This window comes from Anabrus simplex, chromosome 9 (genome assembly GCF_040414725.1).
Source record: "Anabrus simplex isolate iqAnaSimp1 chromosome 9, ASM4041472v1, whole genome shotgun sequence".
NCBI lineage: Eukaryota > Metazoa > Arthropoda > Insecta > Orthoptera > Tettigoniidae > Anabrus > Anabrus simplex.
This window is the reverse complement of record NC_090273.1, coordinates 4078206-4104724: the sequence shown is the minus strand read 5'-3', so window position 1 is coordinate 4104724 and position 26519 is coordinate 4078206. Positions and strand designations below refer to the sequence as shown.

Below are 26519 nucleotides of genomic sequence, written 5' to 3'. Positions count from 1 at the left end.
AAAATCAGTTCCTGGCCAACAAATATGTATTGAAACTCGGACCGCCCTTCGGAACCAACCAAAGGCCAGTTGAAAGGACTCGATCAAAATAGACACGTGGCTATAGCTGGGCCTTTGAAGATTTACATTTTCACTCAAAATTCGATGACGTTTTATCAGGTGGAATCGTATTTACCATTGTTGTTCTCTGGGAAAAGGAATCCAGACTACCTACAGACGGAGTTTTTAATCTCATGTCATCATGCGTACTACAGTCAAAGTGTACATTTCAGTATTTTCTTACCTAATGCGAGTCCCGCTGGCCCCTGTCGGGTGCTACAGTAACAGACTGTTTCGGGTCGAAGCGGAGTCGGCTGTGTTCGGCGTGCTGCTAGATGGCGGTGAATATTAGGCCTCCCATCGGTCCACTTCCCGACCTTGTACACTGGTTGATCATATTATTAGGGCCACTAGGTAAAAATTGACGAACTTATGTTTGGACCATTATTCTCATGTACGTGCTTATAGTTTATTTTTATGGTTGGATATTATTAATTACACATTTCTATGTTAAATTCAACAATCATCCCTGCATTAGGAAGCCTAATAATGAAAATTCTGCTCAAGAGTTGAGAAAGTCGCCAATAATGTTACAGTTGCTTGCTGACTGTTGTTGGAGTAACACACGTGATTTGTTTCCTTGCATCTCTTGTGCGAATTTTGCTCTCTATGTGATACAGTGAAGTGACAAGAGTAGAATACACTTAATTATACTTAAAAATACCGGTAATTAGAAAACAAACATGGGAAAAGCTAAAGACCTTTCTCCCGGTAAAATTTCGGAAATAAAAACACTTTTTAAAGAATACTGATTATTCTCATGGAAAAATAGCGTCTATCACTTCTGTTTAAAGTCAACAGTGGACAGAATTAAGGAAAAAACTTGACCAAGGCACGAATTTGTCACGTAAACGGGTGGGTAAATATGGCCGCAAAAGAATCACTTCTCTACGAGCAGAGCACCAGTTAAGAAATGTCGTCATTAAACACAGAACGGCTTCAATGAAAGTCATTTCAACAAAGATTCGACAAGCGGGGATCAACGTATCTTCAATGGCAGCTCGTCGGAGGATCAAACAGGTGGGTTTCGTTTGTCATCGTCCAGCAAAGAACCCATTACTGACTTCAACCATCACGAAGAAGCTAATATTATGGGCAAAGCAACATTGAAATTGGACTGTTGATGAATGGAAAAGGTTAAGCTGTTTACAAAAATTATAACTTGTTTACTTGCTCCCGTTATGCTTAACCGCACTTGGCGTAAACAGGTTTTAATATAAAACTACATTTTTTTCAGGTTTGCTTTTCGGATGAGTCATCCTCGATGACAGATCTGCATTTGTGAGGAGGCGCAAGGGTAAGAAATACAATAGTGACTGCACTGTCAAGACCGTTAAGTGTCAGGGTGTGGTCCGTCATCAGTCTTCTGTATGTTGTCGAAGGAACCATGAACTAACACCAGTTGTAGAGAAACAGCTACTTCCACAAGTTCGTGAATGGTCCCCAAATAGCAAATTTGTGTTTATGCATGACTCTGCACCTTGCCGCAAGGCGAAAACTGTGACAAAGTGAAGGTTCTCGACTGGCCTGGCTATTCATTTGGTGGCTTATGAAGAGGAAAGTTTGTGCTCAAATGTCACGAGTAAGATCCAACTGATCGAAAAACTAATCAATGTTTGGCATCAAGATGACGAAATTAAAAATAGCTGCCTCAGATGCCAAGCGGAGGCGTTACAAAACATCCTACTTTCCTTAGTTTTTCATTAATATTTCAAATGTAAACTTATGTGTGTCAAAAGCCATTTTTATATTAATTAAATGTATATCAGTGAAGTTTAATTGTATCAGCTAGTGGCCCTGCGTTACTGCCTAACAAGAACCGAGCGTATTGTGCTTCCATCTGCTGGCGTTTTATGGCAAGAGAAGTTCTAGCAGCGCTTTGAACTGGAGCAGAGGTGGGAAGTGAGTACTCTCAATTTATTTACATATCATTGTGATATGAACCTAATGCTATTATAATTGTATGCACAAACTTTAACATACAGGAGTTGTAATAAAAATTGATTTGTTACAATTACTTGAATGCATTTTCAAACATCCATTCAGATGGACGTTAGGTCGTAATAATCATCATAATCACATAACCATACTTTAACTGTTCTACGATTGTGTATGAGATATTTTTACCAATATACATCAAGAAAATGCTAATTCCGTTCATTTTTAAGTTAGGAATTATTAATAAACATTCGTTTATGTTTATTCTAGTGTACATATTTTTTATTGCTTTCAGAGCGCCGTACCCGCTAATGATCCTGAGAAAATTTTACAGGTCTTGCTTTCTGCACACTTGTCTGATGTAAATTTGAGTAGCAGTGATGCAGATATTGTCCCTGCATCCTGCTTCAACAATGATGATAATGGGATATTCACTGATCACGAAGGGTTGAACCTCTTCGAGGGGAGCCCCAAGGAACACGTAATTTCCAGTGGAACACGTACGTACTTCTCTTAATCATTTCTTAGTTAAAAAATCTGGAATGTCGCTAAAATAATATGTTGGTATTTTTATTTCTAGTGTCGCTTTGTTATTTTTTTTCCTTTCAAACAGATTTGATGTAGTGCAAATCCCAGAGGCAACAGTTGGACCAACAATTGATTCGAAAGACAGAGAAATTTGGAGCATGAGAGATTATACAAATATGTATTTTAGAGATGTTGATTTGGAGGCGATCACTCAATACACTGTACATGGCAAGAGTCTCCTCGCGCCTGCCATTGCAGACATTAGAAGTAACTTCAAAGTTCTGGACGATACTGAAGTATCTGAAGAAGGAAGCCGTGAAGACAAGTTATGGAAGGTCACATCTTTACTGAATAGGATTAGACAGGGCTGCTTGCAGTTACCAACGTTGACTACTGTAGCAGTAGATGAACAGATGATCCCATTCACAGGGTCTTGTGGGGTTAAGCAATTTGTGAAGGGTAAACCCAATCCTGAAGGGTTAAAATACTTTCTATTAGCTGCACCGACAGGCCTGGTGTTCGATTTTGAATATATTACGGAAAAGGTACATTTTCTGAGACATCTTAGGGTACTACGGGTTCAAATAAATTAGGTGTGAGGGTTCTGCTGTTATGAGGCCTTACCAGAGGGTCTGACATATTTTTGATAGATATTTTACTAGTATGGCTCTTAGCAGGAATCACATCTACGCCACTGCAACTATTATGAAATCTCGGATACCTCCTACTGTTCATTGAACTGATGACAAAGTAATGGCAAGCGACTTGCGATGTATCAGTTAGACAAGACGGCCAGAGAGCAGTTTTGAAATGCTATGATCAAAAGCCAGTCACTTCAGCTTCGACTAAATTAGGTATTGAGCCATAACATACACGCAGGCGATGGAGTAAGAAGGAGAGGTCATCAGGCCAGTAATGGTAAAGGAATACACTGAATCAATTGAACGAATTGATTTAATTCAGACGTCATCACGTCGTTACTCTAGGGAGCTGTCTGTCACGTGACAAGAGAGCAGGTGTACTGTACTTCCCGCTCGGAAATGAACAACTGCTATAATAATAATAATAATAATAATAATAATAATAATAATAATAATAATAATAATTTGGAGCATGTATCATGTGAGGTGAACAGGACACAGATTACAGGGTATAACAGGACAAGAAAATTATTCATTGACAAATGAATAAATACATTTTCCCGATTAGCTGCAGCTTTGGGACACGTACATTTACCGGAAGAAAATATAATTTTTGTGATTTGTACACATTCTTTGCACTCTCATTAACATACATTTCAATATTTGTATGACAATTATGACTATGACAACAAATTAAACACACGAACTAAAACATATTACTGGTGTACTGCTCCTTCACGGGACCTTTGGGCTCGTTTAGATGGTATTGTATCAATGTTTGTCACTATTGTTCGCGTACTGGCAAGTTGCAAAGCACATTTCAAGTTTTCATCGGTGAGCTGACTTCTGTGTCGACATTTACAAATCTGCATTAATGAAAACATCTTTTGACATGAATAAGTTGATGCCAATGTACTTAAAATATGTGCATTAAATTTGTGCAATCTAGGAAATCTCTCCCATGGAAAACGAACATAAAATTCAGTAAGAATCTTTGTGTTTGCAAACTTACCTTGCATTTGAGTATCGCACTGTAAGTCAATCAGCTCTAGCTGCAGTTCTGGTCTAACAGTTTGCACATCCACTGAGAAGGGCGTAGCGAACACCGGCAGATCATTTTCTAATGCCTGATATCGTGAAACCGACTCAAATTCGTCATATAGTGACATTAAAATCTCTTTATATTCCTCTAATGTTTTACCGGAATAGTTTGGAGCTAGACACAACTCTGCAGTCAAAGTGGGAAAAGAGAGCTATTTCCTTCCTCAGAGCATAGAAGCGATGTAAAACTTTTCCTCTACTTAACCACTGCACGTTCGTATAATACGGAATGTCATCTCACATGAGTTCACACGCATCGTGTCGGAATCTAACCAGTCAAGAAAGATGTGCTACAGCATTGCGCCACTGGCCTTCAGTACGCATTACGTTATGAACTTCCCCTACTTGCTCGCTAAGCTGCTCTCGTTCCTTTAAAGCGGGAAGCACACTGGCTCCGAAGGCATTTTGCTCTCGATTGACGATGCCTGATTTAACTGACCGTACGATTAGCCATTACAGAGTGAAAGTCAGGACAAAGAAATGGACGCTTTGACTTGGCCATTGCTAATGAGAGTCTCTACCGACAGGACAATATATTTCTCCAGTATGAAAGGAAAAATATTTTTCAGTTTCTGGATTTCAAAGTTTTAGTAGCCGATAGGCTTCTGAGAGAATGCGAGGCTCAAGATGCCAGTGACGATGAAGTAAATGATGATCGCCTTAAGTCAACGTAAACGACGTCGACCAGAGAAAACAAACACAACGCCACCACAAAGAGGGCAGAAGAAATCTTGAAAACACCTTCCCAAACTTGCAGAAATAGAAAATTCTGCTAGGTGTAAATTTCCTGGTTGTCAGAAGATTCAGTGCTTGAAATGTACATTATTCCTCTGCGTGACAGCCAAAAGCAATTGTTTTGCTAGCAAGAAACACTGTACACAAACTCGTGATTGTTAAAAACTTGTTAAAAAATTTGACACTGAAGTGAAAATACATCAATACAGTTTCTAGGATAATGCTGAACTGTCAACTAAATTTTAGGTTGCGAGGTCCCAGTGTCCATTTAAATGTACACTCAAAAACTCAAATTAAAAAAGCAGAACAATTCCATTTGTGATTTATGCATGTGGAAATAAAATCCGATCAGAATGTGACTTCAGGTCTCAAGACTCGTCGCTGGAATACATCTCGAGGTAGTGTGTGAATTGTTTCGAAGGAGCTACATGCTTACCTGGCATCACATGTTCCAATGCCGTATCTGTGGTCTACCAAGCTTGGAACATGTACGACGTAGCTAACTGGCCACAGACAATCATCTCCTCATCCTCGACCAACACAGCGCCATACATATGGTACTTTACAGGGTCAAATAAATCATCAAGTATACTGTACAACCTTACCACATCCCAGGCAAATGGTTATTAAAAAAATCTTATGTGGGATTCGAACCTTCTACCTCGAGGACTGTCGACTATCACATATCTCCGCACCCGCGTGCCATGTGAGCTACTGCGACGACGCCCACTTCCCGTGCTCCCGGTCTCTGCGTCCAGCTCCTGTTTTAAAGTACGTGTTCTGCGCATCTGTACGCGCATATAGTGGCGCTCACGATTCCTGCTGTCTTCTAGTCCGAGCGACCGCTGTAGTGAATGTGAAGGGATGGTGGACCACCCAATATAAACACTATTAAACTTATTCGTCCAATTTCACCTGCAAACGGAAATATCCTGATGAAGACTACCTTATCCTAACCTTGTCCAATCTCAAGGTGGCTGTAAGACATACGCGTCTGTTCTTACGACCTCCTCATCTACGAGTGTCGGAGGAAAAACATGTGCAATAAATAGAGAGAAGAAACACAGGGCGCGCGCACGGTCAACAGACGGATAAGCTAATTCACCCATGGACTTCCATTTGGCACCACGGTATATCTTAAGGGGGCTGAACAGGACCCGAGACCCGGTTGAAGAGGATAATGTGGAGCCATTTAAAAATAACAGGTTGGTCAAGCGAAAACTTCAATACGCGATCCACAGATGGAAAAATGTGTGTGTCAATATCAAATATCTACATCTTAAGGGAACATGTCACTATAACGACCTTCCACTAAACTTAATAATAATAATAATAATAATAATAATAATAATAATAATAATAATAATAATAATAATAATAATAATAATAATAATAATAATAATAATACTTGTTTTCTTGTTTGTCCAGCCCTCTTCTCGTTTCTCTACGGGGTCGGGTATGAGGTAAGATGAATCTGTCGTTTTTATGACCGGATGCCCTTCCTGACGTCAACCTCATCAGACGAGTTAATGAGATGAAATGAATGACATAGTATAATATGAGGGTGTAACCCGGTGCCGGCACGTAGCCTGCTCAAGGCTTAACGCCGACAGCGTGATAAGTCCTCACTGCACCAGCTCCCTGCCGGTGGTGAAATCTTTGGAGAAACTGGAGCGTTCAGCGATCACCAGCTCTCGTACTTGGAAACGAACCAGAGGACAGCAACCGTCACACTGCATAAAATATTTTTTCATACTTGAGGAAAAATGGATCAAGTACAGTTAATGACAACAATGTACCGGTATATTTTAAATTACGTCATCACAGCAGAGTGCATCAAATCTGTCTGCAGGTTCTTTGATTCTTTCTACCACCTCAAGCGCAGTGTCCTGGAGCGAGATACTTTAAGATCGCGAGGATACAACTGGAAAGGAGGACCAGTACCTCGCCCAGGCACCATCACCTACCATACTGAATAGGGGCCTTGTGGAGGGATGGGAAGGGATAGACAAGGGAGGGGCCGTGCCCTTAAGTTGGGTACCATCCCGGTATTTGCCTGGAGGAGAAGTGGGGAACCACGGAAAACCGCTTCGATGATGGCTGAAGTGGGAATCGAAACCCGTCTACTCAAGTGACCTGCCGAGGCTTAGTGGACGCCGTTCCAGCCCTTGTACCACTTTACAAATTTCGTGGCAGAGCCGACAATCGAACCCGGGCTTCCCGAGGTGACAGGTAATCACACTAACTACATTGTTCATACTGCCCACATGGTTCTCACGTGCCTTACCAGAAAAATAAAAGAAGATGCTTACAATAATCGCCGCCTCTGTGGTGTAGTGGCGCACTGACGATATACTGTATATGAATACCATACTCTCTTATTATTACAGGCTGCATCAAGATCCGACTCCAAGAAAGTCTGCTCGAGATTCTCAGCCTCGCTTACGGCTCAGAGCTTGCCAATCTTGACATAGATTCTCCAGATGTACGCTGGAATCCCAGTTACTAGGAACTGATTTTCCACTTCACACATCACACATTCGAAGAGCAGCTGCCTTCATCTGAAGACAGTGGCATCGATCTATCGAGCCTCCATTGCTCTCCGACTATCTTCATCTGCCCACGGTCAAAAGTGAGTCCAGATTGAAAAGGTGATTCCTGTCGTCGCTTTCTTCATACCAAATGTCAAATATTGGTGAAGATAACTCGCGTGAAAACATGGATGGTGGAAGAAAAAACACTGACCGAATTTCCTACGTCCAGAAGGAATGTGATAGAATATGACTTGGAGAGTTGAATGGAGAACCCTACTGAGATTTTGGACCAAAAGTGGCCAAAGAACGAAAGTGATACATTCGTGCACGTCCAGAACTTCTTGTAGAACACGGACAGAACAGTTTTAACCTGACGAACTTGAACGGGTGTTCTTTATAGATTCTAACATCCGCTTTTAAAATGGTTGCAAAGTTTCATAAAGCGTTGCGTGCACACGACTTGTTAAGATGCGAAGCCACTTATTTGAAAAAGTTCTTAAAGCTCATAATAAATAACACTACAAATGATTCCTTTGACCTTTCCTAAGATTTCCTAAGATTTACAACCAGTTTTCAAACCAGAAAAAACTCTTGTTTGTGGAGCATTTTGTAAAAGAAGGAACCAACGTGCAGTAGTCGCTCACACCCTGGGACAGCTTGGAACTCGCGGACTGATGGAGCACAAGAAGGGAGATTTTCACCTGCCGGAAATTTTTCCTACTCAATCTAAGAAGCAGACTACTCACTGTCCAAAGCGTCGTTCAGGAGCTTCTGGCTGTTGACTGCGTGCGCCCACGTCACCTTGGTGAGGTCGCCCTTGACGTCGGGGAAGAAGTCGGTTACGTCCATTGCCACAGCTGCCACTCCTGCAACACAATACAAGAAACTGTCTAACTCTTGAGAGGCAGAGCAAAAGTTGCCACTTTCCGAGCGCGAGGAATTAACCATTTAAAATTAAAGTCCTCGAGCTGGACGGAAATCGATCCCGGGACGTGATAACGCTAGGAGTTGCACGTTTGGAGGCTCCACTAGCTGGTAATCTACGTCCACTCTTGAGATATAAATAGACCTACCGTCAAACAAACAGGAAAAATTAAAGTCAACCTACCTTTCACTTTTGTACACCTCAATCAATCAATACTGATCTGCCGCCCAGGTGGCAGATTCCCAACCTTTTCTTAAATATTTTCAACGAACTTGGAAATTTACCGATCATTTCGCTCCATAATCTTTAACTCCTCGTCCTATAAATGAATATTTGCCCTAATTTGTCGTCTTGAATTCCAACTTTAACTTCATATTGCGATCTTTCCTACTTTTAAAAAAACCTCTCAAGCTTATTCGTTTACTGATGTCATTCTACACCATCTCTTCACCGACAGCTGGGAACATACCACTTAGTCGAGCAGCTCGTCTCCTTTATCCAAAGTCTTCCCAGCCCAAACTTTGCAACATTTTACTAACACTACTCCTCCCAGAATAAATCGTGCTGCTTTCCTTTGAGTTGGAGTCCTGCACAGCGGCCCAGCCCGTGAGCTGCTTCGGCACTAGACGGCAGTGGGCTTTACAAGGCTCGAACTTGAGCGCTATGCAGTTCGTACGCGGTGAACCTAGAACAGCGCTGTATGGGCTTTAGAAGGCTCGAACTTGAGCGCTATGCAGTTCCTACGCGGTGAACCTAGAACAGCGCTGTATGGGCTTTAGAAGGCTCGAACTTGAGCGCTATGCAGTTCGTACGCGGTGAAGCTAGAACAGCGCTGTATGGGCTTTACAAGGCTCGAACTTGAGCGCTATGCAGTTCGTACGCGGTGAAGCTAGAACAGCACTGTATGGGCTTTAGAAGGCTCGAACTTGAGCGCTATAAAGTTCCTACGCGGTGAACGTAGAACAGCGCTGTATGGGCTTTAGAAGGCTCGAACTTGAGCGCTATGCAGTTCCTAGGCGGTGAACCTAGAACAGCGCTGTATGGGCTTTAGAAGGCTCGAACTTGAGCGCTATGCAGTTCGTACGCGGTGAACCTAGAACAGCGCTGTATAGGCTTTAGAAGGCTCGAACTTGAGCGCTATGCAGTTCGTACGCGGTGAACCTAGAACAGCGCTGTATGGGCTTTAGAAGGCTCGAACTTGAGCGCTATGCAGTTCGTACGCGGTGAACCTAGAACAGCGCTGTATAGGCTTTAGAAGGCTCGAACTTGAGCGCTATGCAGTTCGTACGCGGTGAACCTAGAACAGCGCAAGAGTACCGGAGGAGTGGTCCAGTGGAGACCATCATGTTTGCTGTCGTTGACTTCCGCCGTTTATTCCGTTATCGGAAATGAATGCTGACTGTGCTTTCAAAAGAAAAGAAAACGTAAAGCAATACAGGACTTTTGAACCGGACCCCTCATCCGTGCGTATGATCTCCCGTAAAGAAAACTGTCTTCCTGAACCTGCTCAGGACTTGTGTTGGTATGTGTGCTCGAGACAGTTGGAAGTGTGATTTTCTAGAACTCCTCAGACATTGGTTCACACTATAGAAAGGTATCCGCAACAGATATCACATCTCATCCAAGAACCACGTCCCGACACATAGGTGGTCGTGGGGAAGTACAAGTACATAACACTACACAAAGAAAGAAATGGAAGGGATCCGACATTTCGGAAATGAAGGTATCGGCCAAAGAACGACAACGGCCACGAAGGGCGTGAAGGGCCTCCATACGCAATACCGTCTAGGCTCGCAAAAAACTTGACGAAAGGAGGTCTGGCACAAGGAATACCAAGACGCAGCCCCTGGCGCCTCTTACCACAGGGCGTCCCGACACACAGCAGTATGCCGGAGGTACTCGAACTAATGAGGCACCAGCAGGTTCGACCCTCTGTCACTCTCGTGTCACTGGATTTCTGGCACGCAAAAGAACTCCTGCGGGACAAAATTTCGGCACGTCGGCGTTCCCTAAAACATAAAAAGTGGTTAGTGGGACGTAAAGTAACGTGCACGATTTCTTATTTTGATGAACGCGAACTCAAGTCTCGTGTGTTGTTCACCACCAGGTTTCCAGGTGATAATGTAAAAATAAAATTGCTGAGACCGTACCGTGCCCGCACTGCGAGGCTGAATTGCTCCCGTCACCAGTTCATGTCAGTTCGTCGCCCTTGTGTCGGCGACGAAAGGAAATACAAACGACACTCGCTGGAACACGATGCTAGAATGTGGGAATAAGGACAGGCTGATCGCACTTATTTTGCTTTGTTATTGAAATACGAGCAATTTAAATTCGTTCCATGTGATGATGATCTTGGTACACATTTGAAGTAAGCCAAAGCCGTCCACAGAACCATCAACATAATTGGAATACGAGACTTTACCTTGTCTTACCGTGGAAAATGACGCTCGTACAGCATCTGACTCAGGAGCGTCATATCGGGGACGCCTCTGAAATAGAACTTTGGCGGAGTCACATCAAATCATATATGGAATAAAAGTTCACAATCCATAAGCAGCACAAGGTGGCGACATCTGACAATGAAAGATGGCATGTAACAAGGCACGGAATGTCGTGCTTCTCACTAATTCCAAATTTCTTGTGTGAAGATAGCGCAGCAATCTCTCGCCTATTAGCAGCCACTGTTTGTGTAATACTTTTACCTTACGCGACGCATTTTGATATCAACTTATATAGCGACGTGTTTGATGAACGAGGCGTGTATCAATGCCGAGCATTCTCATGTTCCACGACTAAGTTATGCCACAACCTGCCGAAGTAATGAAATTTGCTTCGTGGGCTGATGTCCACGATGGTCCTACTCCAACAGATGAGCTGGAAAGATATTTAAAGAAGATACAGCGTCCCGTTCGAGAAGAAATGAACAAATGTTCACCAGATGACTAAGAAAGTATCATGTTCAGTTCAGCGGGCTCATTCACAATGAACAATAAACTACGCACATTAAGTAAAAGCTATGTTCAGGTTTGTTGACATGTTGCACGCCATCTTATTTCTAGTTAAACACGAATGAGAATACGCATCGTGTTATTTCACTTAAGTTGATGTCAAATGCACGTGAATATTAGTTTATAATTCTGTTTATAGCAGAATGCTAGCCTACTTACACATAGCCCAAGTGAGGATCTCTCCTCTAACGGGTTATGGAGCACAAGGAGGGCCATGTCCGAGATGCCCACTCCCATTCCATAGCAACTGGTATCCCGACTCTCAAGACCAGTTACTAGGCCACTCAGCCGTTGCCCATGGTTCACGAACTAGGACGTGACTACAGTAACCCACACCATCAACCAATAATAATAATAATAATAATAATAATAATAATAATAATAATAATAATAATAATAATAATAATTGTACCGGGCGGTACACCTCTACACCGTTTATTTAAAAGTTGCGCCAGTTGAAACTCCTCTTCTGGAGGAAGGTTGAACTTTATCTATTCTATTAATTCTCTACTTTCTCAGAAGATGTCACCACGTGGAAAATTTTGAGTTTTTGAACTGTGTCACTTTTGATGTGTTTTTGTTTCGCTTGAAGTAAGAAGTGTGAACTTTCTCTTCTAGAGGACACTACTGAAGATCAACAATAGCGCACCCTAGTGCGGAGTCAAAGAACTATTTTGTTGGAGAAATTTTTATTTCAAAAGTTTGTTTCTTGTTAAATTTCTTTCTGTTATTGTTTAAGTTGGCTGTATACCCCTCTTTTTCCCCTTGTTTTAGATTTATCCAATCCCGAATTTCTTTTAGTAATTTCTGACCAATCTGGTGTATCTTCCCCCAACTTGTATCCGTTGCGGGGTCCTATCCAATAAAAACATTGTGGGCGGGTGTTTTCATTCCCCTAACGCCTAGAAACTTCCGCGAGAGTATTTAAACTGCTGATTTTGGGGTCTCCGGGCCACTTCTGTTCCATCTTTCAGTGTATTAAGTACATAGCAGGAGGCGGGAAGCGCCTCTTTCTTCTTCAGCCGTTCAACACCAGGTAATGGCCTATTAATAACTTCTTTTCTTGCTAGGTCGGCAGTTTAACACTCGCGGCGGGTTCGAAGCATTTCCATCATGTAACCTTTTCCTAAAATGTAATTACTCTTTTCATCTTTTTCTTGTAAAGCTACATATTGGGATAGAGAGTGCTACCCTCTCGAGCTCCCACTCACATTTGTTTTGAGGTGAACTTATTTTCTCAAACTATTCTTCGTTTATGTAATGTAAAGTGTTCTTCTCTAAGTCACCTCTGTAGTATGGGATTAGCCCTTGCGTTAGCGGCCCAGAGCCAGATTAGGTTTTAAAAACCAAGTGTATTAGGAGTGCAAGTTCGCCTCCTCTCAAATTGTTATTTTAGAGGTCATGTAATCAACCTTCTTTTCATGTAATAGACCTCCGTAGGTTGGGTATTTTACCCCTGTGAATACGTCCTTAGAGGACAGCTTGAAGGTAGAGTTTGGTGTGGCCTTGTGATAGGCTTACAATTTTGAGAGCGGATCGCTCTTTGAAATTTGTTTCTGTATGCCTCGTGCAGGCTTTATGTGTAATGTTTGGAGCCAGTGCTCCTGGGCATGAATGGGGTTTTCTGCCCCTTGGCTAAAATTTTTTTTTTTTGGAGTAAGGCGGGGCTGATTGCCCAAGAGTTATGAAGTAAGGGCACTGAGCCCGAATCCAGTAATATTGTACCTACATTTTTGCTACTCTGTACCTGTTATGATTGTTATCTCTTGTTTTTCAAAAGAAAATATAACCTAGTTAAATTTTAAATTAATTTTACATTGCACGTTAATTTCGTAGCTTGAAACCCATTCACACCCGCACCTTCTTTCACCTCTACCTACCACGGATATCTCCGTAACAAGTGGTAGCAGAGCGTGGTTGAATGGGTCTCAATTTAGCCCCTTTTGACGGCTAAACATTGCTTTAATTCGAACTCAAACAATTTTCTCAGTTGCTGGAATTTTTTGAGTTTTTTTTTATTGTTCTGTCATCATGTCCGGCCCTCGCGATGTTCTCCTCCTTAACTATTTGCGCAAAGAGGAGTTGATATACGAGTTAACTATCAGAAACGTTCAATCTGGAGGCACGGTTGCAATAGACACTAACAAGCTTAGAGAGTCCCTTGATTTGCCCATTTCCATCCCCAATTTGGGAGAGAAAGAAATTGACGACTCTCTTTCCACGATCACGGAGAATATTACTGGGCTAGCTTCCGTAGTTAGTTTTTTGATGAAAATGATCCGTCTCCTAACCAAATTAAGCGTGTGCAAGGCAGATTATATCACTTTTCAAATAGAGTTAATGATCTGTTGTCTCTGAAGGTGAATGACGTTCAGAGGAAGCAAGCTAATACGCTCCTTGAAACTATCTCTGAATTGTCTAGTAAAGTCACTCAATTGTTAACTGGGGAAGTTCCTCCCAAATCTGATCAGCCCACCATAGTGAATGTAAGTAGTGAGGAAGAACCTGCTAAGGGAGAAGGCAATAGGATAACCGTTGCTGCTCAAACTATCTCTGCCCCATTGGACAACGAGTCTGAACGCCGCACATCGTTGAACAATGTACGTGCTGAATTAACTTCCTTGCCATTGAAACCTTTACCTACTATGTCGCCCGGGTTTAGCAGCTTGCCTCATCCATTGGCAATGTTGCTCAGAGGTATATCCAAGTTTTCCGTTAATACCACCAGTGACGTAATTTCATTTTTAAGATTTCTAGTGGAATTTCAGGATCATGCCCTTGTGTTTTCTCTTTCCCCATGTCAAATTTTGCAAATTATCTATCCTTATGCTATTGGGGTTCTCTCAGATAAAATAGTAAGAGCCATAGCTGAACAGTCATCTATCGAAGATTTCCATGCACATCTGCTTGCAAATTTTATTCCTGCCCGCGCGAGGTCATCTCTTATTCAGAAATACTATTATCGGGTACAGCGCTTGGATGAAAACCTGGCAGACTTCATCCAAGATATTAAGTTTTATACTAGGGTGTTTGCTCTCCACTTCCCTGAGGATCAGATCGTGCAAGCTATTATCGAAGGGATTTCACCACCCTACAGGTCATATTTGTGTTTCGCGGCGTGCCCGCAAACCTTCTCTGAACTGGAAGCATTAGCCGTCTCTGCGGAAGGAGTTAGGTATGCCGATTCCTTGCGTGTGGCAAAAGAACCCCCGCCTTCTTTTAGTAATACTCGGCTTCCACCTCGCCGATCAGTCACCCCTCGTAAATGTTATGCTTGCGGGTCGCCTGACCATCTGCGCAATAAGTGTCCTCTGATCAAGTCTAGTAGGGCAAATAATGGAGCTGGTTCATCACAAGGCTGTTTTAAGTGTGGGGCCTTCTCACATATCGCCAAAAATTGCCCAAACTCAAATAGCACCCCCTCCTGCTCAACTTCTGGTGCAAATTCCACCTATGCCAATAATAAAAAGTGACTAGTGGCATCGGCTGAGTCGACTAATCCATCTTCCCGAGACTCAGCCCCTAGTAAACAGGTTGTAAATGCAGAGAACAATCAGCCTTCAAATTCATCTTTTGAATGCCCTAAAGAATGTCTTAGGATTGCGGCGGATACCCCCGCACCTGTTCCTTTTCTTAAGATTGAGTTAAATAACGAGCCTATAACAGCTCTCTTAGATTCAGGCAGTGTTTGTTCGATTATTTCGGCTGAATGGTATTCTAAATTGAAATCTGTTTGTAAACTACCTGACCATGTCTCAGCTCTTATTCAATATGTTTCGGCTAATTCATCGCCATTAGAAATTCTAGGTTCCGTACTGGTCAAAATTCGTATTTTTAAATTTACATGGAAAATCAAACTGTTTGTGGCTAAGCACTTGTCTTGCCCCATCATATTGGGAGCGGACTTCATTTCTCACACTGGTCTTGTGCTCGATCTCCAGAGTAGGTCTTGCACATTCAAATTTGCGTCCAATTGTAGAATTCCCTTGTTAAAGTGTAATTCTGTATCATGTTCATCTATTTCGCCTACCCAGGATGAGATGTTGTTAGACCTTAGACATCTACCTGAGGAGCAGGCTGATAGTATTCGGAAACTGTGTCAGTCGTTTCCCGAGGTGTTCTCTGATACTCTTGGTGTTACTGACCTTATTGAATACAAAATTGAGGTCACGGATTCGATTCCTGTCCGTTTTCCACCGTATAGGCTATCTCCACCTAAAATGAAGGCTCTGAAAGAAATCATCGATCAGATGTTGAAGGATGGTATTATTAGGCCCTCTAAGTCAGCGTATTCTTCGCCTATTTTTCTAGTCCCGAAACCCCAAGGAGGCTTCAGGCCTGTCATTGATTACAGGGCTCTCAATCGGAAGGTGGTGTTGCAATCTGTGCCCCTTCCCGACCTTCATTCTTGCTTTTCATGGTTTCGTAAGGCCAAGTTCTTCACCATCTTGGACTTGAATCAGGCCTATAATCAAATTCCCCTTGCCGAAGAGTCTAAACATCTTACAGCGTTTGCCACGGACTGGAACTTATACGAATACAACCGCGTGCCTTTCGGGCTCCCCACGGGGGCAGCTGTGCTCACTAGGCTACTAGATAGGGTCTTTTCCGACATCAAATTTGAGTACTTATATCACTACTTGGATGATGTCGTCGTATTTTCAGAGACTTTTGAAGAACATCTAGATCATCTGCGAGAAGTTCTGAATCGCCTTCGTAAGGCTGGGTTAACTGTCAAGTTGTCCAAGGTTGCCTTTGCTAAGCCCTCTATGTCATTCCTAGGGCATATTGTGTCACCCGATGGGGTAGCTGTCGATCATTCTAGAACACAGGCCATCCGTGATTTTAAACCTCCTAAGGACATCAAAGGTATCGCTAGATTCATTGGTATGGTGAATTTCTTCAGGAAGTTTATTCCTAACTTCGCTAATAGAGCGGCGCCCTTAAACCTTCTTCGTAGGAAAGGCATCAAATTCGAGTGGGGACCTTCTCAACAAGCCGCTTTCGAAGATCTTAAATTAGCTCTCTGTAATGCCCCTGTACTTGCTATGCCTGATTTCTCGAAGAAATTCATCGTCCAAACGGACGCGTCGTCGTCAGCTGTAGCTGCAGTCCTTCTTCAAGAGACTGAACTAGGGAGGCGTCCCATCGCCTATGCATCTAGGACTCTATCGGCTCAAGAAGCCAAGTATTCCATCTATGAGCTCGAAGGGTTGGCAGTCTTATTCGCCTTAGAAAAGTTCCGTCTCTATCTGGAACATGTCAAATTCGACCTGGAGACAGATAACCAAGCCTTAAGCTGGGTCTTAGGTAGACCGCATCGTACTGGTCGTATAGCCCGTTGGGCCATCCGTATTTCCGCCTTCCAATTCGATGTCAGGCATATCAGAGGTACCGAAAATGTTGTGGCTGATGGACTCAGCCGTATGTTTTCAAACGAGGTCGAGACCCATGAACCGGTCGACAGTTCATCACCTTCCGAGTCCATACTATCCGAGGTTAATGCCATCCTAACCGATGCTCCCATGCTCTTTAGGGATATCGAGAAATACCAACGTGAAGATCCTACGCTGGCTCCGATAATGGAAACCCTTTCTTCTGGGGAACATGCTGTCCCTTATGTTCTGAGGAATGGTGTTCTATGTTGCCCTTCGAGGCATGATAAGTTGATGAAAGTTGTTGTTCCAGCGGTTCTTGTACCTATGATCTTCAAATACTATCATGAGACCCCATTGGGGGGGCATCTTGGAATCTTTAAAACTCGTGAAAAGATTCGTGAAATGTTCATATGGAAAGGTATGGACGGTGAAATTCGGGAACTCGTAAAAGCTTGTAAATCTTGTTTGATCAGTAAACCCACCATGTCCACTAAAGTAGGCCTTTTGTCTTCTCATCAAGCGTCGCGCCCCATGGAACGCCTGTATATTGATTATGTGGGACCCTTCCCCCAGTCAAAGGGCAATGCCAACAAGTTCATCTTTGTGTGTGTAGATGGTTTTACAAGATTTTCCTGGTTATTTCCGACTAAGCTGGCTACCGCTCAGTCAACCATTACTTGCTTAAATTCTATTTTTGCTTCTTTTGGTCCGTGTCAATATATTGTATCTGATAATGCTAAGGCGTTCACATCAAATTTATTTCGTAAATTCTGTTTTGACTTGTCCATCTCTCATGTAACTACTTCTGCTTATTACCCTCAACCATTTCTGGCTGAACGGGTTAACCGTAATCTCAGGTCCGCACTCATTGCCTATCATCATGAAGATCCTTCCAGGTGGGACACGTCCCTGCATTGGATAGCTTTTGCTTTGAATTCGGCGGTTCATGAATCTCACAAGTTTACACCAGCTTCTTTGATGTTCAAGTTTGTTCCCAACTCGCCGCTCTCTAACCTCTGGTCTTTGAATGACATTCTACCCGAGACAATAGATCCGGATAACATTAAAGATCTTTGGAAGAAGGCTAAAGCCAATCTTAAAGTGTCTCATGAAAAGGTTAGGGAAAGGTATGATCGTGGACGGAGACCCACCACTTTGAAGGTAGGTGACCAGGTTATGGTCAAAAATTTTGTTCCCGCGGGCAAGCTTGCCCCCAGATTTCATGGGCCTTGTATCATTCTCGATTTTCTTACGCCGGTTACCTTATTGCTAAGTAATCCAGCCACCGAGAGGATATTTAGAGTTCACCTGTCCCAGGTGAAACCGGTGTAATTTCTGTGTTAACTTGCTTCATATTATTTTGAAAGGATATGAAGGTTATATTTTTTTTTGAGTTTCACTTTTAAGGCATTCTGCCCCTTCTGTAATATTTTGGTTTTAGATGTAAGCCTTGTGTAAAACCTGCCCCGACCCGTTAAACTGCCATCCTGTTCTTGCCACGGCCATTACCACGCTCCCGTCTCCTGCTCCACCTTACACTGTGGCTTCATAATAGTAAATGCCATGGATATCTACACGCCGCTGGCCCCTCAACCTCTCCACAAGCCTGTACCCTCAAAGAAGATGATAGTCCAACACAATTCTGCCGCCTAGCTTTAATGTTTCAGCGCCCCCGCAGCCGCGCAGCGCCGTGCAGCGACTGGGGAGGGGGATGGGCCCCCTCCTCTCCGGCGAGGACGACATGTGCACGGCGAGCCGGAGCTCTCCTCCCGGCCAAGGCTGATGTGCGGCGCACGACCTGCTACATGCCCGCAGCCTGTATCTGTTCACCGCGGGCGCGGCGTACTTCAACACCTCTGCTCCCCTCATAGTGCGGGCGAGCGGTATCTCAGGGTACTTGAGGGGTCCGAGCGGCCCCCGTTGGACGCAAGCTGCAACGGCCGGTCTGGCCATCCGACTCAATCTACATCAACTACATGGACAGTCACCATAAGCAATAACTACACTTGGGAATTCAACAACAATATTTGGTGGACATTGCAAAATTTTTCTTCACCTTTAAGTATTAAAAGTTTATCTTCAGAAATTCAAATTCTACAAACATAAAGACTTTCATTCACCTGCAACAACAACATTTTGAAACTGAATTAAGAAATCTTGTAAATGCTTCTGCTATCTATCTTCGTATCAACATCATTACTTGGACTTTGTTTCAAACTGATTTCATGTGTCACCCCTGGAGGAACTTTTGGGGGGGGAGGTCTGTACCGGGCGGTACACCTCTACACCGTTTATTTAAAAGTTGCGCCAGTTGAAACTCCTCTTCTGGAGGAAGGTTGAACTTTATCTATTCTATTAATTCTCTACTTTCTCAGAAGATGTCACCACGTGGAAAATTTTGAGTTTTTGAACTGTGTCACTTTTGATGTGTTTTTGTTTCGCTTGAAGTAAGAAGTGTGAACTTTCTCTTCTAGAGGACACTACTGAAGATCAACAATAGCGCACCCTAGTGCGGAGTCAAAGAACTATTTTGTTGGAGAAATTTTTATTTCAAAAGTTTGTTTCTTGTTAAATTTCTTTCTGTTATTGTTTAAGTTGGCTGTATACCCCTCTTTTTCCCCTTGTTTTAGATTTATCCAATCCCGAATTTCTTTTAGTAATTTCTGACCAATCTGGTGTATCTTCCCCCAACTTGTATCCGTTGCGGGGTCCTATCCAATAAAAACATTGTGGGCGGGTGTTTTCATTCCCCTAACGCCTAGAAACTTCCGCGAGAGTATTTAAACTGCTGATTTTGGGGTCTCCGGGCCACTTCTGTTCCATCTTTCAGTGTATTAAGTACATAGCAGGAGGCGGGAAGCGCCTCTTTCTTCTTCAGCCGTTCAACACCAGGTAATGGCCTATTAATAACTTCTTTTCTTGCTAGGTCGGCAGTTTAACACTCGCGGCGGGTTCGAAGCATTTCCATCATGTAACCTTTTCCTAAAATGTAATTACTCTTTTCATCTTTTTCTTGTAAAGCTACATATTGGGATAGAGAGTGCTACCCTCTCGAGCTCCCACTCACATTTGTTTTGAGGTGAACTTATTTTCTCAAACTATTCTTCGTTTATGTAATGTAAAGTGTTCTTCTCTAAGTCACCTCTGTAGTATGGGATTAGCCCTTGCGTTAGCGGCCCAGAGCCAGATTAGGTTTTAAAAACCAAGTGTATTAGGAGTGCAAGTTCGCCTCCTCTCAAATTGTTATTTTAGAGGTCATGTAATCAACCTTCTTTTCATGTAATAGACCTCCGTAGGTTGGGTATTTTACCCCTGTGAATACGTCCTTAGAGGACAGCTTGAAGGTAGAGTTTGGTGTGGCCTTGTGATAGGCTTACAATTTTGAGAGCGGATCGCTCTTTGAAATTTGTTTCTGTATGCCTCGTGCAGGCTTTATGTGTAATGTTTGGAGCCAGTGCTCCTGGGCATGAATGGGGTTTTCTGCCCCTTGGCTAAAATTTTTTTTTTTGGAGTAAGGCGGGGCTGATTGCCCAAGAGTTATGAAGTAAGGGCACTGAGCCCGAATCCAGTAATATTGTACCTACATTTTTGCTACTCTGTACCTGTTATGATTGTTATCTCTTGTTTTTCAAAAGAAAATATAACCTAGTTAAATTTTAAATTAATTTTACATTGCACGTTAATTTCGTAGCTTGAAACCCATTCACACCCGCACCTTCTTTCACCTCTACCTACCACGGATATCTCCGTAACAATAATAATAATAATAATAATAATAATAATAATAATAATACATTTAGAAATTTTGGAAGTTTCGGAATGTTTTCTCTATTACTTTGGTGTCGCCACGCGAGTCCAGTTGCACAGGAGGCGATCCCCATCAAGCTGTAATTTGAGTGCAAGCGCCTGTCGTATTCCCTCTTGCCACCAATAATAATAATCTTCCTGGCCTGGCCGCGAATCGAACCCGGGCGACCTGCAAACTCGTGGTTTAACGACGACTCAAGGACGGGAAGCCTCCCCCCCCCCCCCCGGTGTAGGTGTAGCGTGCGTAGAGGACAGGTTATTCTCAGTTCCGTCTGTAACCATTTGTTAATGCTGTATACGGTAAAATTATTTTTCAGAAACCGTGCTATACTGCAGTCTAGGCAGAGATGTGACAGCCACAATGTATAAAACAAAACACTCGAACGCAATATATTCCGTCTTAGTCGTTCTCAGTGTTCCCAGCATCATACGTCATGTAACAGAATAAGTCCGCCTCTGTGGTGTAGTGGTTAGTGTAATTAGGAGGTCCGGGTTCGATTCCCGGCTCTGCCATACAATTTGAAAAGTGATACGAGGGCTGGAACGGGATCCACTCAGCCTCGGGAGGTGAGCTGAGTAGAGGTGGGTTCGATTCCCACCTCAGCCATCCTCGAGGTGGTTTCTCGTGGTTTCCCACTTCTCCTCCAGGGAATTGCCAGGACGGTACCTGAGTTAAGGCCACGGTTGCTTCCTTTCCTCTTCCTTATCTATCCCTTGCAATCTTTCCACCCCCCCCCACAAGGCCCCTGTTCATTACGACAGGTGAGGCTGCCTGGGCAAGGTGTCGGTCCTCCTTCGCAGTTGTATCCCCCGACCCACAGTCTTATGCTCCAGGACACTGTCCTTAAGGCGGTAGAGGGGGAAGCCGTCGTTAAGTCACAGAGAAAACCAACTCTGGAGGGTAAACGGATTAAGAAAGAAATGTGTCGTTAGGAAACTCTACAGAAAAATCGGTAGGCTCGGCTCCCTCACTTGACTGCTTTACTGGCTTTGTAGTATTCCATTTACTTTTGGGACATCCAAACTACCTGTTGCTTCTAGCCTTGCTGGTAGCGTGGAACGTCAGCACGGCACCAAAAGGTGGTGGTGGTGGTGGTGGTGATTATTGTTTTAAGAGGAACTACAGCTGGGCAACCATCCTCTATATTAATCAGAGAAAAAAGAATTGAAGGGAACCGACACTTTCACAAATGAAGGTATCAGGAAAGGAAAGCAAGAGCCACGAAGGGCGAACACCGTCGGTGCCGGAAAAGAACAAGAGCTGACCAAGGGAGGTCGGACAGTGAGAAGCCTGGCACAAGTAAATGGAAGCAATGCCACTACTCAACTACAGGCTCCGTGGTCGCCAACCCAGGCTTCGCTGCGGCCCCTTTTAGTCGCCTTTTACGACAGGCCCTAGTGAGTGGCGCTCTCCCGACGAGACCGGTGTACCATTGGACTTTGTTGATGGCAGAATGTTCTTATCAGCTGGATAGTCCGGCCGCAGCATGTTCGACTCCCGGCCGGCTCGGGGGTCGTGAATTGCAAGACCACATCTCACAGGAAGTCATATCAACATGGACGTAAGAAAACTGAGCAAGGTTTACTAAAATATCAAATCCAAGACGACAGCTGCATTACTCTTATTTCGAACCAAGTTCCGCCAGATCTGAAGCGGGGGTAAGAGAAGAGAACCTCTTAATAAATGCAATTTTCTTTCGCAGGGAGTGTGGCTCAGACGGTTCACGCGCTGGCTTTCTAACCACACAGTGGCAGGTTCGATCCTGGTTCAGTCCCGTGGTACTTGAAGGTGCTCAAATATGTCAGCCTCGTGTCAATAGGTGTGGGACTAAATTCCGGCACCTCAGCGTCTCCAAGGGATGTCTCCTGGAGCGTGAGACTTTGTGTCGGGGATACAAGTGGAGAGAAGGGCCAGTAACTCGCCTATGCTGAACAGGGGCCTTGTGGGGGCAAGGGAAGGAAGAGGGAGGAAAGACGCCGTAGCCTTCAGTTACGTCTGCCTCGAGGAGGGGTTGGGATAGAACCCATCTCTATTCATTTGACCTCCCGAGACTGAGTGGACGCCGTTCCAGCCCTCGTACCACTTTTCAAATATCGTGGCAGAGTCGGGAATCGAATCCCGGCCTCTGGGGATGGCGCCTAATCAAACTAACCACTACATCACGGAGGCAGACATTTTGTAAGTTCATTCGCTTCACGGAGCGAAAGCAGAAATCTCGCACAGCACAACATCGCGGTCACTCGCGTTAACAAGTGACTTGAAGTGGCTAGGCTCTGTTCCCTCCTCACTGTGCGAAACCGGCAGTATTTTAGTTCATTGACAGAGGCCTGCAGACTGAATGCTCGTTTTAGGTCCCACCAACTACTTTTACGATTTTCGGAAACTCCCCTGGAAGGAGGCTGGACTGAACTGAGCCTCAGGATGGTCTATACCAGGGATGGTGACACGCAATCACGATTTAGGTGGCACACCACGTGCACATATTAACGTGTTCATTTAATATACATATCTCGTGCATCTATAGTCATAGTATTTCAGGTTTAAGAAATAAATACCGAAAATCTAAGTTCTAGTTCCATTTGGAAGTGCATTAAGGCAACATTGCAACACTGATAGACCTGCAAGTCAAGTGAGATAAATGTCAGATGCGGCCGGCGAGCCATTCGCTGACCCACATCAGTGATTTAGTGAAGTTTGGCTTGTGTATGGTTTTCAGCAGCGCGTAAGTATTCTTAGTGTGTAAATGTTTATTGTTTTGACATTTTTAAGACTAATAGTCGTCAAGGGATTACCCCAATTTCAAGATATGGAGAAATTATTGCACTTTATTTCAAAACCTCATATTGCAAAAATGAATTATATTACGGTCCGTTTTTTTAGTGGTTGGATATTGACAGTTCAGAAATGGTGTTGACTGAATTTCAAGAAAGCACTACATGGGTGAACAAATTCGTACAACCTGGTGAAGCATTTTTTTAAATCGAGTGTGCTGTTTATGGTGAATACTCTCTCCAGAAGCCGGAGAACTTAATAGGTACTTAACCAGTGGAACAGCCTCCCACAAAAGTTTTGGACCATGAAGAAACTTGCTACAGCGCATTTATCCATACGCCTGCGAGCAACTATTTTCTACAATGGACGCTGTGAAGTCAACATTTGGAAACCGTCTTGTTTCAGACCTAAGTGCCTCTTGTGTGTTATTGAAGACAATAAGTTATGAACTTAACATAAATGACATGGCCACTAAGATTCAGCAACAAGTTTCACAATAAATTTGAGAACGAGATTTTACTTAAAGTCCTTTAGCAATATTAGTATTTTTGATTTCCATATTTAATAATACTTAATTACGAAGTATCTTACAATGGGTGATTATTATATTGTTTTAAAATAATGTTAGGTATTCTTAGAACATACTTGTTTAAAAATGTATTTTTCGGTATTGGAAAAATGCAACCACGGAACATGCAATCAAAGTGTATTATCTTACAATATATTGCACCCACAAGGCGGGCAGCAAAAGGGTACAATATATGTAATAACATGTTATGAAACATAATTCGGAATTGGGGTGGAAGGTGGGGGGGGGGGGGGTGTTGTAGCCAAGTGGCACAGTAGACAGTTGAGAACAATAAACCAGACTTAAAATGGCACGCTAGTTGGAAAAGGTTCGCCATCCCTGGTCTATACCATTCAGAGAAGCGCTTGCCTCTACGTGGCCGGACGTATTTCACCTAGGTCATCGCTCCTAATGGTACTGACTAGAACAAACGGTGATGATCGTGAAACAAAACACAAGTTCTCGTTACAAATCCTAACATATTTTTCTCTGAGTGCAAAAATGTATTCTTGAAATATAAGAAAGTGCAAGTTATGCAAGAAAAAGAGAAGTTTCGATCGCTACTCGTTCCAGACCTAAATTCGTGGTGAAATCGGCAATCGAATCGGGATGAAGAAGGAAGGGTGCGGTTATCACTTACCTCCAACCCCACGACATCAGCAACTAACACGTTCTTTCCACGTATTATTGTTAAACAGACGAGTTGTCTACTATTCCCTCCACAAAGATCATTTATCAATGTTTTACTATGGCGCAGCTTCACGTACACTGGATCTTTTAAAGAATTCTTCTTCCTTTTGCAGGCCCTCCCCCGCCCACAAATTTATTTTTAAATGCTGGAAGAGCGATATAAAATGCATGGCTAAATGTTGTAACTGCATTCACGAACCAAATTATCCAGAGAAAAACGTTATGTTAATATAAAACTTAAAGCGACACACAGTCCTTTTAAATATTTGTAAAACCGGAGCTCGATAGCTGCGGCCAGTATCCAGTATTCGGGAGATAGTAGGTTGGAACCCCACTGTCGGCAACCCTGAAGATGGTTTTCCGTGGTTTCCCATTTTCACACGAGGCAAATCCTGGGCCTGTACCTTAATTAAGGCCACGGCCACTTATATATATTTGTAAAGAACTAAATACGCACGCAACATAATGGAAGTTTATTCAGAAACATCAGGGCGGCGTGTTCCAATAAGATGCGTTGTTTCTGATACCACTCCCCTCCTCTGTACACGATCGCCACACATCGTCCCCAGGTACAGCAGCGCTGTGTGCTGTCCGCTTTAAGTGATTGACGAACTTAACTTGCGCAATCGTAGCTCAGTCATACGAGTTATTGAAATGAATATGATTCAGTCAATCAATACAAGCTCTACACTTATACACCATGTGGAGCGAAATACGAGATAATCTCAGTAACTGAACGATTATTTTCCAATAAAATTTAAATGAATGTAACGTGTCAGTGACACATCTCGAGGACTCATACGAGTCCTTCTGAAGAACTACTCCCAAAATACAGAAGATATCTCCTCGAAATTCATTTTCTACACGCGGATTCAAATTTATTTCAACATTCATACACTAAAACTTTCGAAATGTTGTAATGAAGACCGTGTTTCATTCATGAATTTCAAAGCGGGTAAGTTATATTTGGGTATTTACAAAAGGATTTATATCGAATAATTCACCACAGTCGTGCAATAACTTGACATTCTCTGCCTCTCATCAAAGTTAGACCGCAGACTTTACAATGTCTGTGTGGATGAACTTGAGCGAGATACGAACCGACGCCCCTTACCGGTAGAAGGTACAACGCATTAAAGTAGAATGTTCTGTTACGAGGTCTCACTATAAGAGTAAAATTTGGGAAAATTCAAACATGTAGATTACACAGCTGTACAGTGAAATAGCTGAAAAGTAAATGTTAATTTTGAGAAGACTCACCCACACAGGACAGGACAGACACCACCCAACCGAAGCCGCTCATCCTGACAGCGTATATGACGTCACGAGCAGCGCACAGAGCTTAGCAGTGCTGCCAACCCACCTGTCGAGCCTTCGGATAACTGAGCGTGTGGCCAGTACACGTGGTGCTGATGTGTGGAACGATCGTTGCAGTGAAAGGTTCCATGCTTTGTCGTTTGACGAGGAAAACGTCCTCTAAGAACAGAACACCTAGCAATTGTTGACACATCACTAAGTAACCGACGTCTTGATTCCAATTCGCTGTGCGGATCTGAAGGTCGCGCACTCAAATCTGGCGGAAGTAATCGGATTATTGAAGGGCGAGAAAAAAAAATCCATTCCATAATCTGCATGTAAAAGATCTGTGGTGATACATTCGAATTTAGTGAAGACAATTCATTAGAACTCTGCAGCGGAGATCTGGTGTACTATGCCATGAAAGAGAGCGGGGAGTGAAATGCGTTACTGTGTAGCTACTTACTTACCTCTGACAAAGGGGTTCGTTTCTTCTTC

The 26519-nt window shown here is 43.2% G+C and overlaps 1 protein-coding gene across 1 annotated transcript in view; it reads right to left on the bottom strand.

The window, feature by feature from the left end:
* Positions 1–26083, bottom strand: part of LOC136881231 (protein FAM151B) — a 44908-nt gene extending 18825 nt beyond the window's left edge. The window contains exons 1-2 of the mRNA XM_067153970.2: positions 25986–26083; positions 8323–8442 (exon numbers count right to left, since the gene is read on the bottom strand). Coding sequence (XP_067010071.2) covers positions 8323–8442; positions 25986–26028 — 163 coding nt within the window. The 5' untranslated portion in view covers positions 26029–26083. The remainder of the gene's footprint in view (positions 1–8322; positions 8443–25985) is intronic.
* Between the last annotated feature and the right edge of the window lie 436 nt (positions 26084–26519).